At 45.2% G+C, this 16,484-nt stretch overlaps 1 protein-coding gene across 1 annotated transcript in view; it reads left to right on the top strand.

Annotated features, from left to right (window-relative positions):
* Positions 1-217: 217 nt before the first annotated feature.
* The window catches only part of gab2 (GRB2-associated binding protein 2), a 50,597-nt gene continuing 34,330 nt past the window's right edge, over positions 218-16,484 (top strand). Inside the window, 1 exon segment of the mRNA XM_048264585.1 lies at positions 218-698. Coding sequence (XP_048120542.1) covers positions 627-698 — 72 coding nt within the window. The 5' untranslated portion in view covers positions 218-626.

Here is a 16,484-nt window from a genome sequence, read left to right as displayed (position 1 = left end):
TGTTCGTTCTAATACTATGATGCTTATACATAAGTGTACACATTTAATGAAGAAGTAAGTATAGCTAAGAACGGATATAGTGAGTAGCTTATAGTCCTAAGTTTCTTTTACGCATCCTCTGTTCTCATTAAAGTAAGAAAATATACAATTGTGTGTCCACCTTAAACGCTTTTCATTGTTACTGTGTCAAGCTCACCCCGTTGCTGCTCATCTCTACACAGTCCGTCCCTTCAATTCAGTGGGCGTGGTGTGAATTGGAAAACAAACAGCAGACACCCTGCATTACTTCCTACATCTCCGCACTTCCCAGGCGGTCGCCGCTCGTTGGCTCTAAGTTAACCGTTTCTTAGTTATTTGCTCTACGTGCGAGGACAGGGAACAGAGTTCCTGTTTGTGGACTTCAAGAGCACTCGGGACATTGAGGGGCCAATGGCACTTACCTCAGTCTGTCCGGCACAGCTTTTGCACTAGGACACTGAATGGAGCGACAGACTGCACCAAAGTGCGCTCGACTCCGATACTGCATGTATTGTGCGTACACGCACTAAATGGGACGGAGGATCTAGTGGGATACGACCGTGCAGCTGTGAATACTGTGTCCGGAATCCGCTGGAACAGTTGCGACCATGAGTGGCGGCGAAATTATTTGCCAAGGATGGCTCAGAAAGTCACCACCAGAGAAGAAACTGCGGAGATATGTAAGAAGTTATCTTGTTCATAAATGTAATCATTGGTTATTCATTCTCATGTTGTACGTGTCGAGATTTATGTGTAAGGCAACTACTTTTATTTAGTGTTAGGCTAAGTGTTCGATTTAAAAAAAAAATAAATTAAGCTATTACAGTACGGTACAGTATGTACAGGCTATGACAAGATTTGCGTCTTGTATGCCTCCTAAGGCCAAAAAAACGAACTCAATGTGATGTAGCAGGTGCGCCCTATAACGTCTCATCATCTGCATCATTCTCTCGCTCGCTCAATCACTGTATCCATCTTTATGTTTCAACCATGTATAAACCCAAAAACATTATTGTGTTTGTTTAGCCTCTGGTAAATTATTAATAATATTTGATAATCTGGATTTAATTGTTACGAAGCTGTGCGCACAATGGGGTTTAACTACACCGTGGTGCCTCCGTCTGTCTCGCAAAAGCTGTTCAGGACAGCTGTCGGTACAACTGTTACTGTCCACGTAAATAGTGTGTTCAACACTTCTTTTCCACCTCCCCCATTTCAGAGTATCTCAGATGCTAAGCCGACAGCAAGCTTCACGCCTACAAGTGCTAGGCAATTGTCACGTTCGCATCGTAGTGTTTTGCATGCCCCGGGTAACCCTAACTGTGCGCCAACTTCTCTGGAGACCATCCCTCCTTCCGGTTTACCCAATGTCAGATAATGGAATTTTATGAAGAGCTAAAGGAAGGCGGCGAGAAGGGCTCGCATAAATACAGCTGGGCCATGTTTATCTCCAGGCTTGCATTACAGGCCTCCTCCATCCACCAGGCCGACTTTGCCATGATGTCAGCTCTGGTTTTGCGGGTATAGGATGAGGGGGGTCATATCTCAATGTCTTCACATGAGCACATGTTTGAGGTCCTCCTCAGTTGTCCTTCACTTGGGTGACTGTACACTGAAACCACTTCCGCCCCCTCATTCTTTTTTTTTTTTAAGAAAAAAGGGGCACACAGAGGGCAGATGTACCCAGTGCCAGATATCCCACCAAGAACAATTGTTCTCTGATCATCAAAAAGGAGAGAAACAGCATACAAAAAGGAAATAAATAGTCATAGATATGAACATGAATGACTGTCTCTGGATCTAAACCAGTATTACCAACCTTGAATGTGATGAAAAATGTGATGTTGAACAACGAGGACCTCTTGCAAGAGGATGGCAACCCAGTCCTCCTGTTCTTACCCAGTAAAAAACAAACAGACAAACTAGCAAGCCACGCAGCCAGCAGATAGCTACAGATTTAGCAAACGCCGCGACGGATAATGAACTGGGAACCCTGGCGAAAGGCTGGATTGTTGAAGGGAAGGACTAATCATCCCATCTTAAAATTCCTTCCACTTAAAACCCTGTAGCTGGCTGGGGTCACACAATGGAGGCCATTTAGGTCCGCGGGATTGCTGTCATCTGACATCCCTGACATTCTAATGTAGGGAGATATTTTAAGCAGTTGCAGGCCCAAGCATCTCAACACCAAGGTGTCTGTTTGTCTGGGAGGAGGCAGCTGCCATCACTGCATGGTCTGATGTAAATAGCGCATCCCCTCCCTGTGTTTCTGTGTGCAGTGTAAAAGTGTATAACTGTGCATTCTGTGATGCTGTGTGTTTACTTGACATTATTCTAAGGGAGAACACATGTGGCAATGTCCACTGATGAGACCATGTTGGATTCCTTGGGTGTAGTCAAAACTTTAATAGTAGGTGGCCCCTGTTTCACTATCAAACTCAACCATATGATTTGGAAACATCTTTGTTTTTCAGATCTCAGCAGTTTGGCAACATTAGGATTTTCTATAATAACATAGGATTATAATTAACACTATAATCTACTGATGAACTGAATCAATGAATATGTGTCTCTGCGTGTGTGTTTGACTAGTGAGTGCTTTTTACTCTCTGTGACATACAGACATCTTACAATTTTACAATCTTACATTATCTTTGAAAAATGGAGGGATCTCTTAAACATGGTCTCTGTAATGCAAACTGTATGCAAATCCTCTTGCAAGAGTAGTTTCCCGACTGTGGGATAGATAACTACAATATGTCACTAGTATTTTATGTGATTGTGTGTGCTCAATAACTGTGTTTTTGTGTGTGTGTGTGTGTGTGTGTGTGTGTAAAGTCAGATAAGAAAAAAAAGTAAGAAAGAAAGAAAACTGGCTTTCTTAACGGCTGTCATCCATGAGAGTGCCGGACGTGACAGCCGTGGGCTGACTCTGCTTTAACCCCTGAATGAAAACAGGAACTGCTGTTTTCATTGGGATGTGCATTTTCGTTCATCTGGGCTTGTGGAACAAGTACCCCCCTTCTGCGTGGCTTGTTTGGAGTTTGATTATGGCTTTGGGCACCAGGGCAACGGATTGGGGGTGGACGCTGAAACGGGAGGGGGTAGGGGTGGTGGTGAGGTGGTGTTTCTCTGCCTGCTTGTGTTGAACATTGGCCAGCATTATCAGGGAGAAGCCTGAAAACAACTGAGTAATCCAGAGCACGTTTGTCTGTCTGATAGTGAATCTGAAGTCTGAGACTGTCTGTGCCTCTTTTTTTTTTTCCATCTCTGTCTATCTTTTTTTTCTCTCCTTTCTTTCTCAATGTGTACTTCCTTTCCTCTGTCTGTCTTTCCTAACGTCTGTCTTTGCCTTCTTCTCTGTTTTTCTCTTTCTGTCACTCTTTATCACACACACCCAGACGCATGCACTCAGACACCTCAACCACCTCCCCACCGTCTTGAGGTCGCCTCTCTCTCTCTCTCTCGCTCTCTCGCTCTCTCTCTCTCTCTCTCTCTCTCTCCTCTGTCTCTCCTCTCTGAGGAGACAGAGGCCATGGGTCTTCAGGGGGGCAGACAGACATAACATTCTCCAGACTGTTTGTTTGTTTCAGCAGGCCTTTTGGACCAGCATGTACTCAAACAGACCGATGATCTCACCTACTTAGTCTGAGAGAAACACATGGATAGATACATCCACAGATAGGTGGAAAAATAGGTATGTAGAAAAAAAACATGGGGGTGGGGGTCAAAGGAAGAGGAAGAGACAAAATGATGAGTCAGTTTAAATTCTATTTGTGTGTGAGAGAGAGAGAGAAAGAGAGAGGGAGAGAAGGGGGGCTGTGTTTGTGTGATTTGAAAATGGTGGGATGGACCAGAATTAGCTGCAAGTATTCCGTCCGGCTGCTGCGTCACTGTCATCAGGTCTTTTGAGTTTGGGTGAAGGGGCCGCATAAGTCTGTCATGCATCTCTAGCGACTGCAATAAAAGTGAAGGACGGAAGGAAGTCTGTGTGTGTGTGGGGGCTGGGGGGGGTGAAGAGGGGAGAGGAGGGGAGGGGGTTTAGTTAGGCTCGGGGAGGGGAGAAGGACGACCCAGGCATTTCCCACAACAAGATCCCCACTCTACTTCCCTTTCCGCTCTCAGCCCCTGGTTTCCGCTTCGGTCTCATTCATTGAGAAAAGCCTGTTGTCCACTGTCTGACTTTGGGACATTTGGGCTGATTCCTGTTGTGAGCTACAGCAGTGATCCCTACAGTTGAACACTGCTTGCAGAGAGATCGTGACGGTTGGTTGTTACAACTCTCTTGCCTAGTGCCTACTACTCACGGTGCTTGACTCATTTTGCCCAACATGCCAGTTGGCATAATCCAATGCCACATTCCAGACTGATCATATCGACTAGGTGATGGCTGCCTGTCTGACACCCACATTCATTGTCCTTTCTCCTTCTCCCTCTCCTTCTCTCGCTCTCTCTCTTTCTTTCTCTCTCTCTCTGCCACTCTCTCTCTGTTTTGCTCTGGGTGTGGTTGAATGTTTGGTACTGCTGGTGTGCCTGACCGGCAGTGTGTTTGTCCAGCCCTGGCCAGCAGGCATTGGCGGGTGGCGGCAGCAGCGATGGACGTAGAGTTGGTGGCCTGCGTCCCGTCAGCTGCAGGTTGCTGTGTTGTTTTGCAGAGGGGCTTTTGGGAAGTCCTTGCCATTGGAGGTCAGCAATGGGACCCCTCCCAGTTCCTGCTTTCACAGACCCCTAACCCCCCCCACCCCCACCACCCCACCACCACCACCCACCTCTCAGCCAACAAGCACATGTTCACACAGAGTATTCTCACTATATATAAAAAAACAAGCTGCCTTGTTGATGTCTCAGTAACATGTGACCATGCAGGTTAACCATTTGCGTCACACACACACACAAACACATAAGCCACAGTGGACTCTAGTAGTACAAGAATGTCAAATATTTCACATCATGAAAACAGTTGTTTGTTTGTTTTTCTTGCGTCCATACTTGTATACGCATGAATGGATACCACAAATATCTGACCTTACTTTGCCAAGTGAGATATCATATATTGCCCATGAATGGCGAATTCAGTGTGTGTTATGTGGGCATTTGGGGGAGAAAATGTAAGCATTATTGTCTAAAAAACATCTGTGTGTGTGCGTGCGTGTGTGTGTGACTGTTTGTACTTCTGTCAAAACCTAATTATTTGGGCAGTAGCATTTTCCAGACTTCCTGAGGATGGCACCTACAGGAAACAATGTGACACGGGTCCCGTGATAGGAAAATGAGAGAAATGTGCCATGGTTGCTCTAAAAAAGTATTTTTATCCCTTTTTGCACTGTTTTTCGTCTGTGCCAACAAGGGGAGAATGTTTCTTTTTTCCCGCCGAGGAAATTAGATCTCATTGATTATGTTCTCGTGATGTGTCCAATGTTTGCTCTTTAAAAAGAGAACAATTCTTATCATCAAATTCTCATTAAGAGAATAACATTGAACATTAGGATTGTGTCTGTCCAAGATAGCCCTGAGACTGACTCCTGGCTGTGCTATTTTCTCCTGCCCTCTCACTCTTACTTCTTCTTATCGCTAGTATTGGTCTCGCTGTGCAAGACTAAGTTTAGTCAGAAAGAAAAAAGGCCGCACTTGTGCAATAAAACACATATATGCAAAGTGCGGCCTTTTTTCTTTCTGAGTTAACATTTAAGTTTGGCCAAGCACTCTCAAAAAAGTAACATAAGAGACTGAGTGAAGCCTGCTCCTACCATATACTTTATCCAAGACTAAGTTTAGGCCATAAACAAAGACCTTTAGCTACATTTTTGTAGATCATTTCATCATTACACAGGCATTGTATGCATGTGCTCTAATAAACTTTATTTATATTTATAAAAACTTAGTTTTTTTCCCTTTACATAGAACATACAATCAATTAGTTAAGGTAACACTATGTAGGTTTTAAGGGATGTTTTTGTAGGTTGCGAGTTTATACAACACTCTCAAATTCAATTTTATGGTACATGGTCATGTGAAATAGAAATAAACTCTCCTTTCTTTCCCAACAGGCTCTCAAGCTATTCACTGTGCAGTTTTGTGTTCTAATATGGACATCCTACAAAAGTAAAAAGGACTTTTATAGCATGGGCTACAAAATTATATTCTAATTACTCTGAGGAAAGAAATACAGTATTTAGTTAGAATTTCTCCCTATTCTTAACTTGTAGTTCAGGGTCATGAAGGCCTTTGACAGCTGTGCTCAGTCTGAATTTGAGATATTCATTTATTTATTCATTCATTCCCTGAACTCAGAAGATGACATGCTGTATGACACATAAATAGCTGAGAGGTATTTTTAGCTATCAATGTAATAAATGGGAATAGATAGGCACATCCTGCTCTTGCAGATTCCCCACACTTTGTGTTGTATTATCTTAATCCATATCTCCATTTTTATAGGCCTTGCCCACATTGGGGGCTAATTTACTGCTGTGAGACACTAATTTACTGCTTAAGCATGTGTCTCCAGTCTCCCCCCTCTCCAAATTCACTAAGTATGCCAGCCCATTAGAGGCAGTTCCGCTAAACTGTTCCATAAAAAGAACACAAATTGCATTGCATTCACGGCCACTAGGCTCAAGAATAGATGGCATTTGTTTCTTTTTTGGGCAGTTATTTCTGCCTCATGCCATAGATCCAAGAAGGTGAATTTAATTTGTGATTTATTTGGAATAGCCGGCTGGACAGCAGGCGAGTCTGGGGGCAACTGAGGTTCTGGCGTGAGGGTTTATTGAGAGGGTCACAGTACGGATTCAGAAGGTCAGATGACGACCTCAGATGCCCCACAGTCACCACAGAAAGACTGTGCACAAGGCACCGCACTGCTAAGATGGTAGATTCTTCATGGGACATTTGAGTAAAATAAAAAACAATGTTTATCTCACAAATGTTTTGTAATGAAGTGCTCAGCTTACATATAAAACCACCACATTGGCTCAGTGAGTAGTGCAATGATATTTATGAGATAACTGCAGTAGGGAAACTTTGTCTGTCCATGGCATTTCCAGCCCTTTGGATGACGATACTGGACTTCCCATTACTTTACAAGATTGAGGGGGCGACCATGGTAACCCCCAAATGGAATTACTTAATCCCAGTGGAGTGGGGTTCACATGTGTGACCCTATACCTCCCCACTCATTCCACACTTTATAGATTAGGGTAGTTGATGGTTTAAGGCAATTAGCCAATTGAGCCTTGGGGTGACCTCCCCCCACCCCTCTCTTCCCCTCTCCTCTTCCTTCATTTCTGTAGAATGTTTTTATTGCTGGTTACCATGGGGAGATTTGTGAGGGCGTGTTTTGACAGCTGAGAGTGTCCGGGGCAGGTGAAGTCATCGGCAGCAGGATGACGCAGCCTATTAAAGAAGCGCTGCTGTGTTAGATCAGTATGTGTTCACCAGGGCATTGGTCTCGGGAGATAACTGGATAGCCCCATCCTCATTCTGGACACTCCACTAACACTCCTTGTTCAATGCGGTGTTGGTGAGCGGAGGGAAATCTCAGAGCCAGACTAGGGTGTGGATGTTTGGGCTAGTGGGAGTGTCAGGATCTCCCTCTATCTCCTAAGAGCTAATTAGCACGGGGCCATGTGAAATCTAACCCCCTCCCGCAAACCAGTGCCGCCTGATGACTGCAGGCTGGTGAGGGCACAGTTGGTTTGTGTGAACCAGAGGTTGCTTGGCCGATGCGGTTGTTAGCCAGAGACATGACTCAAGTGCACACATTAAAGAACAGTGGAACCATGGCACTTTGAATGACCTGGCTGTTGGATGGTACGCTGTGGCCACCTTCATGAATGCACATCACAAATGGCTTTTTCCATCATCTGATGCATGTTGAGAAGAGGTTAGTTTTTCGTCATAAACCTCCCTTGGAAAGAACCATATCTGTGTGGTCCAGTAATAATCGCTATTTGACTAGCCACCAGAGTTGCATGGAAATCCATCATTCAGGCTACCTGAAAAGCTATTAATTGAAACCCTTGCTGATATCAAGGTTTACAGCATATCTCTGTTCATGTCTCTTGCCTCTGAAGAAATGTCCTTTAGTGAAAGCGGGAACGAAATGGCTGGCAAGCATCTGTTTATTCTTAGAAGCTCTCGAGATGGTTTGATAAGCGACCTTTTCACAGCGTGTGTTATGGACGTCATTTAGTGTCAAATCATATCCCATGGGAAGATGAATCTCGCAGTGTTGTCGGATGCCATGGCATGCAAATCGCAGCCACCGAGTTACTTCACCTCAGAGAGAGAGAGAGAGAGAGAGAGAGAGAGAGAAATGTGCATAAAAGCCAATAGCTCATGCACCATTAGGTTTCTCAGTCCACACCAGCTTTGTGTACAACTCTGTGTGTGTTCCAGTGTGTGTGCGTGTTTTTGCCATGCATTAAAAGGTAGCATTTACATCAGTGAGTAATGGCAAGAATCAGGAGTGATGAAAAGCTTGTTTTTTACATCAGAGCATCGCCATCTGTGGAAGATGTCACCCAGTGATTGATGTCACTGCACTCGGACTAAAATGCCACTAATCTGTGTCTCGTTAGAGCAAGATGAATAGCTCTTAAAAGGAGAGCAAATATGGGTCGGGTAAAAAGAAAAGTGGCACTAAAACAGACAGTTCCATCTGATGCCAATAATTGAATCCACTCTTGATTTTGCGTTACATTTCTCGATAGAAGTGGAGATGTAAACCTCTGTCACCATTGATATGAGATTTACCATCAATTATGGATATTTTCTACAGGCTGCAGCCGCATTGCGTTACATATGCAGCTTGGCCTCTGGGAATACGACGTGATTAATGGCACTAGAAGGGTCCGCATCATTCGAGTCAACTGGAATCAAAACTGTGATAGTGACATTGATAGCATCTTTCCTCTGTGTGGTGGAGTCTCGACTCCACCATGTTTCCATATTGCCGTCAAAGACTAAAACATTATTCACAACTTCACAAGTGGGTGGTGTGAGTATGATTTGCGAGGGGGCATGTCTCATGCGTTCAGATGGCAGAATATGATATCAGAGATGTCACAGAAAGAGGGAAGTACAGCACAGTATGGGGATCATAGTGTGGTGTAAGGGTTACATTTACATGTATTCACTTAGCTACACTTTTATCCAAAGTGACTTACATATGTATTATTTTACAAGGGCCATTGTCTCTGGAGCAACTCAGGGTTAAGTGCCTTGCTCAAGGGCACAATGGTGGAAGCCGGGAATTGAACACACAACTTTTCTGACTACTGCACACTACCTCAGCTCCTTAACCACTACACTAACACAGCCTTAGGACTTATGACTGTGCTGACAGAGACATTATAGTTAGGACACTCAAGATACTGTTGCTGTTTTTTTTTCCGGTCCAATGTTGTTGGCTGTTTTTGTGTGTATTACGTTCCATACCGGCATCTGCAAATGCAATGCTAATAAACAAAAAGCTGTGACCGATTGGAAATAGAGCATGCTGGGTAAAACGATGTAATAAGAATGGACGACTGTATTCAGTGAGATGTTAGGGATGAGCTTATTCTCCAGTGAGACCTCTCCCTCAGGTCTGTAATTAGGTTGAAGTCATGCCTTGTCCACTGTTCCATTGTGGCTGCTGTAGTGCCTGGGGGGAAGGAAACACCTGCTCCTGTGGTACAGTACACTACAGTGACGTGACGTGACGTGACGTGTTACGGGCCCTCTGCGGAAAGGGGCACCTGTTATGGGAGGGTCCAGTCTGACGCTGATGCTGCAGCAGCAGGGCTGGACTCTCAGTGTGGAGTTTCCCTGGCTGTAAATAAAAACAGACCGACTTCTGCAAGCCGGTCGCCAAGGCGATGGGGACCACTACCCCCAACCACCCCCACCCCCTGGACCATGCTCTTCACCACCTCACCTCCATCTGCCTCCAGTGCAACTCCTCACCCCACCCTGACCCTGTCTGAAGTCCCACTATATCTCTGACACTATGCACTATGTTACCCCAGTTACCCCAGTTCTCTCTCCCTGGAAGGGGATTGATGTGCATTCCCTCGACCACAATGCTCACCTCCATATGCCTCCAATGCAGTTACAACACCCACCCACCCACACACACACACACACATACACACACACACACTCTCTCCATACACACAGACCAGCAAACGCACTCCTCACCCTCTTGCTGCTTGAAGCCCCACATTATCTCCAACCCTATGTGCTAGGTAGCTACCTTCCCAATAAACCCTGGTCTCTTTCCCCGGGAGGAGAGAGGTGAGGTGTGTAGGTCGGCAGTGCCTCTCTCTTTCCCAGTCCTCTCCTCATGAGGGAGGCGAGTTCTACCAAGCTCTGGTTCCGTGCGTGGCAGGCAGGCGAGAGCAGATGGTGGAGAAGGGAGGAAATGATATGAAGAGTTGTGATTAACGATAATGCTCCACCAATACACACACACACACACACACACACACACACACACACATGCACACACACGCGTTAGTCAAAGCGTCAGGGCGGCCCCAGCTTGTGAATGAGAGACCATTCACTGATGGATTTGGGGGGAGTGGGTGAAGGGGGTCTGGTTTACGAAAGCCTGCTGGGATTCATTTTTCTCTTCAAAAAATGGATTTGATTGCATCCTCTTGTTGAGGTGTTTCGTAAAGGCTGGGTGGTTGTATATGAGGGTAGTGCAAAGTCCTTGTAAAGTATATTGTGTGTGTGTGTGTGTGTGTTCCTTCTCTCCTCCCTGCATTTGAAAAGCAAATTGATCTGATGGAGGCAGCAGCTTTCCAAACAGCAGCCCCCTTCCCCTCTCCCAGGCATGCAGATTTCCGAATGGAGCCCTGATCAGCTTAATTGGCTCCCACATGTTTTAATCTGCTTCTCTTTCTCCTCCCTAAGCCCATCCAGAGGAGCAATCATGCTCATTCTGTTTTAACCGGCTCAAATTGGCACCAGGCAGGCAGGCGCAGCGGGGCATCTCGCCCCAAACCACTGCATGATTTCTCTTCATAGTATTCCTGTATGTACTGAGTAATAGCGTGCTATGGCTATATGGTTATGCTTTATGTTCCTTTGGTGAGAAGTTCCTTTTCTGTGTGGTTTTGGAAGTGTAGATTGATGGGGTTTTGTGTGTTTTGTTCTATCGAGCTACACGTGTTGGGGGCTTCCCAGCTGGCTTGCTCTCAACAGAAACCTCCCCTCTGTTTTGACTGTTAGGAAACCGGAGTGCGTTAATGCAAGTTGCAGTCGTGGGCCTCTGATGCATCTGTCCGACATCACCTCCTGTGGTTTTAATGTGGCCGGCCTAGTGACTCTGCTTAACGTCGTTTCATGTTTATTTCCTCGGGCTGCACGGGACCACTGCCATGACCAAACCCCAGGGCCCATCTGGATCCTCTCAGGGCCACACGGGAAGAGTGAACAGGACAGGGATGTGTCACGTGACGTGACAGATGCAGCTTTTTGAGAATTATGGTACTAGAAGACGCAGAAAAGGGGAGCCTTCCGAAAACATGCAGAGGCCACATGGCCCTGAGTGAGATCTGGAACCATGTTTTTGAACATGTGAATTCAGACACAAGGACTGGCCAGAATTTTTGCCTAGATCTGTTGCCAGGTTTGCTCTCTATCTCTCTATCAACCTTTCTCTCCCCCCTTTTTTCCCTCTCTCTCTCTCTCTCTCTCTTTCAGGCACTCACACACACATACACACACACACACCCACATGGCCATAAATACACAGCATTAGCCGTGTGTCCTGTATAAACTGTGCTCTCTGTGAGAGTTGGCATACTCTGTGAATGTCGGTGTGTGGTTTATTTAAGCTTATACCATGAAGTAAACCCATGTCACCTATGTAAACAACAGAGACATGACAACTGCCCTGGATGCAGGACTGCCTGGAGCCTCTTCACTCCAGGGCTCATTCAGCCCTCGTCTCTCTCTCTCTCTCTCTCTCTCTCTCTCTCTCTCTCTCTCTCTCTCTCTCTCTCTCTCTCTCTCTCTGTTTGTGTGTGGGGTGTATTTGTGTGCACATCAGGTATGATTCATAATAAACTATGCGTACATAATCGCCCATTTAAGTGCACATCAGGCATCAAGTATGATTCATAATAAATCATACATACATCATCACCCATTCAAGTGTGTCATAAATGGAAATTCCAGATTGATTGAGAGGTTCAGAATGCTTTTTTGGAAACTTTCTCTTCATGTAAAGTTATTTAAAAATAACATTTTGTTTGTTTCCATTTTTGGAAGAGAATTTAAGAAGTACATTTGAATGGCTAAAGGTGTAAACCTATGCTTCACTGTTGACATTAATTAAACCACTGAGAATGAAAAAGAGTTTTATGCCTCAACAGGTTTGACTGTTTGGATTGCTCATGGATGCATAAAAAACCCGTATTATTTTCTCAAGGATCAAAGTGATTAAAAAAGTTGTTGCAAGGGCTTGTTGCCACGGTTACAGTTATTGGGCAGGTGCTGGTACAGTGTGATAGCACAGCTGCCAGACGTCGTGTTTGACTACCGGTACAGTTTCTGTTGGGGTTAGGTGCTTTTTCTGAAAAGGTATGCTTCTACACGCATGGTCTATTTATAGCGCTGGTGACTGTTGTGGAAATGTGTGGGGACCCCGAAGGCATCTTGGTACATCATTTGCCTAATTTGCTTACAGCTATAGCTGCAGTGTTTGATTAAAGGGCCGTTCACATCAAGAACGATAACTATAAAATAAATACTTTTCTCGTTAATATGAATGACGACGTAGGATAAACTATAACGATAACAACATGTAGAACAATATCGTTGGGGAACACTTTCAGAGCCATTTTGAGAACAATAAAAAGTGAACAGTCAATCAGAACCCATCATCTCATACATTACCACAAAGAGAGACTTTGCTTATCGTTGGTCAGTGTGGACGCTTTTATTGTTATGGTTCTAGTTATCGTTCTAGTTATCGTTCCTGGTGTGAATGGCCCTGAAGTGTGGAGAGTGTGAGCTCTGTGGGTGATGCTAAACAACAAAGACAACAAAGAAAAGTCAAAACTACCTCAGTGTTTGAGCAGCTGCTAGGTTACTAGGTTACTCTCTATCTCTCTCTGTCTCTCCTGCTCTCTCCCTCTCTCTCTCACTCTGTCAGAGACATACACACACACATACCACATACAAAGTATTGTAAGACTGTTCTACAGACCTATAAACTCTGCTCTATCCTTGAGCCTCAGAGCGTTGTGTGTGTGAGACATTGTCGGTTTATTTAAGCTTACCCTGAAGTAAACCCATGTCACCTATGTAAACAATAGAGACATGACACCTGCCCTGGATGGACTACTGCCCGGAGCCTCCTTACTCCCCGCAGGGGTGAAACTAAACATGGTGGGCCCCCTGAGTAAAGGTCACCTGCCCTCTCCAACCGACACTTTACCTGGATCTACAATCCGGGGATCTGAGTCAGTGGTTCACCAGTTATTCTCTGTCTTTGAGTGATCTTACCAGATGCTCTTGTCCGAACGGAAAATTCATACAACACACATTTTTGCACAAATGTCACCTCTGAGGATCACAGTGTATGAAGGAATGAAGTGGACAGACATCTCAAGAGTCAATTTAAGTGCACATCAGGCATCGGGTATGATTCATAATAAACAGAATTTGTTTTATGCCCCTTTTACAGAGACTGGGCCACAGACTACATTTTCTCAAACCATTTGGACTGATAACTGGTGGAATCTGAGGAGATGTTGTCTAAGCTACCGTTTCTCATATAGTGTTTTGTGATGCTCAGAGTAGCCGCCTGAACGGTCGACTCTGGTATGACGCATGAAATAATGTCTCCTCCCCCTTTGTTCCAGGAACGTAGCCTATGCTGTCATGCGACCCGCTATTGATTAGCACTGGATATGCTCCACGGCTGTCGCGCCTGCTGAGCTTGTTCAAAGGTCCCGCTTTGTCTCCCCCAGCAAAATCTCCTCTTCATTTACAGGAAACAGTTCTGCGTTTCCTCCACTTTCCCTGACAGAGTTAATCATAAACCATCTATGTTATAATCTTTGGGTTTCTGAGAGCTACAGTGAAGAAAAGAATATAAATGTTGAATGTGAGAGCCTTGTTAATGAGTTGTTCTAACAGATATGTAAGGAGAAATTATTCAATGAAGGATGGAATTGCGCTGAGACTGTTAATAGAGAAAAGCTACTTAGACCATAACAAAAACATGTAAATTACAAGTTGGCATGGTGTGCTGCATGTTTATCATAAAACAGAAACAAAAATAGTGTCTACTTTCATGTGGCTATCATTGTTCAGATGAGAAGGATAATAAGTAGTGTCTGTGGTATAGGATCAGTCAACTCCCATCTTGTGTTCTCACCTCACAAAGATTACAAGAGGCAGTATCAGAGAAATCTGCACCTAAACATTGTAACCCAAAACCCTGTGAGCTGTGGTTTAGATGTACAACCCCTGTGCGTATCTGGCTCTTCTATTCGCTAGGCAGTATCTGATTCATTTAACTCATGCTAATCAGTGCTACTTAATTAATGACCCTTAGCGTATGCTGTTATTAGTCATGCTGGTCTGTGCTGCTGAGCTGTGCTTTGCTAGGTTGCACTATGCTGCTCTGCTGTGTGGTATCATACAGTGCTGGCTGTTTTTTTGTCTTTGTCTTGTTGCCTGGTGGTCATTGTTGCGCTGTGCAGTGCAGGCCTGTGATGCCGGCCCCTGGCGCTGCCTGAGCTCTTGCCCTTGCCAGGCTGCGGCAGCGGAAGTTTGCCCCCTCGTGACCTAGTTCAGCGCAGCTGCCGGCCCAGGGCCGCCCTGCCCGGCCATTGCTGGAGTCAGACAGGCCTGCTTAACAACAAAACAGCCCCTCTTCAGTGGAGGGAAGGGGGAGCAGACAGCAGCAATGAAGTGTCATCGACCGGCCAGTTACGACCCCACCCAACCTTCTTCCCTCCCTCCTCACACACACACACACACACACACACACACGCTCAGAACCTAGCCAACCACCGAGAGGATGGGGAAAAGTACACAATCAGAAGGATGGCTGCTGGGTAAAGCCTCTTCCATGTACATGGCCAGGGATGTTTGTTCAGCTGTGTGCGTGTGTGTGTGTGCGTGTGTGTGTGTGTGTGTGTGTGTGTGTGTGTGTGTGTGTGTGTGTGTGTGTGTGTGTGTGTGTGTGTGTGTGTGTGTGTGTGTGTGCGCGTGTCGCGTGCGTGTGCGTGCGTGCGTGCATGTATGTGTGTGTGTTCATTCATATGTACACATGTGTATGTGTGCGTGTGTGTATGTGAGTGTGGGTGAATACAAGTGTGTATTCGAGAGCAGGTACAATAGCTTAAGGGAGGGGACTGATTCTCTGACCCTACAGCATCCACCCTCCGGCACTGCAACAACTGAGCACCTCCTCCTCTCTCCCTGAGAGAGAGAGAGAGAGAGAGAGAAAGACGAGACCTGAGAGAGAGAGAGCACAGACCTGAGCGCCCTGTTGACACTGCTGCCTGTCGAAGGCTGACAAGTCTGACCTTTACCTGGGTGCCCGTGCCTGTTTGGTTAGCCTGTTTGCCCGGGCGCATGTGAAAACATGTTGACTGATGACTATCTGCCCGCGCTGTTGACAGAAGGGACACGAGCGGTACTATCGTAGTGTGGCTTATCGCGGACCCAGCGCGCAATCTGTGTAATTGGTCTCAGATGGACAGAGGCAAATCAGTATCTTCTCCACTCTCTCTTTTTCTGGGCGATGTGTCTGTCACGTAACTCCGCTGAACTGAGATGAAGTTGAAAATGCCCTTGAAGCTATATCAAGTACTCACAGCACAAATATGCTTCCAGCTCAGTGATGTGAATGGCTTCCTAGTAATAACTAATTGGGACTAATCTATTTTGCTATCATTTTCACTTATTGACTTCTATCCAGTTTACTGTATGTTATGTAGTAAGTTAAACATAAACGTCACCCATTTATGATATGATTGCAACAGTTGTTTCTTGCTAGAGTTGTAGCTTTGGATTGATTTTGGATGTTGTCACGTGCTTGTTGAAAAGGAGCTTTGCATTCAGAACTTCCTATCGGACTCTGCTTGATGGCCTTGTAGTCGCCTTCTGTTTGTTCCCCAGCATTATTGTTTGGCCTCTCCAAAAATAGGAGACAGCGTGTCCAGTTATAATAAAAGGCACAAAAGAGACTGGCTGAAAGAGGAACAAACGTCTATTATTAGATCACCCACGGCAAAAACAATATTTGTCTCCTTTGTCATCCGCCGTCCTGCCTCCTCAACGTCTCAAGTCCTAAATAGCCAGGATCATTGTTTAAGCTTGTATTTAGTTTCATTGTTGATTCATCTTCATAACTAGATAAAAATAAAAGTCTCACTTTGACCTCTTTGTTGGTTCATTGCTGAACAGCTGTTTATGGATGCTCGTTTCACCCTTTGCTGTTGTATACC

The sequence above is a fragment of the Alosa alosa genome, chromosome 15 (assembly GCF_017589495.1).
Source record: "Alosa alosa isolate M-15738 ecotype Scorff River chromosome 15, AALO_Geno_1.1, whole genome shotgun sequence".
NCBI classification, from domain to species: Eukaryota; Metazoa; Chordata; class Actinopteri; order Clupeiformes; family Clupeidae; genus Alosa; species Alosa alosa.
Note: the sequence above shows the minus strand (reverse complement) of the source record. Positions and strands in the feature narration are given on the sequence as shown.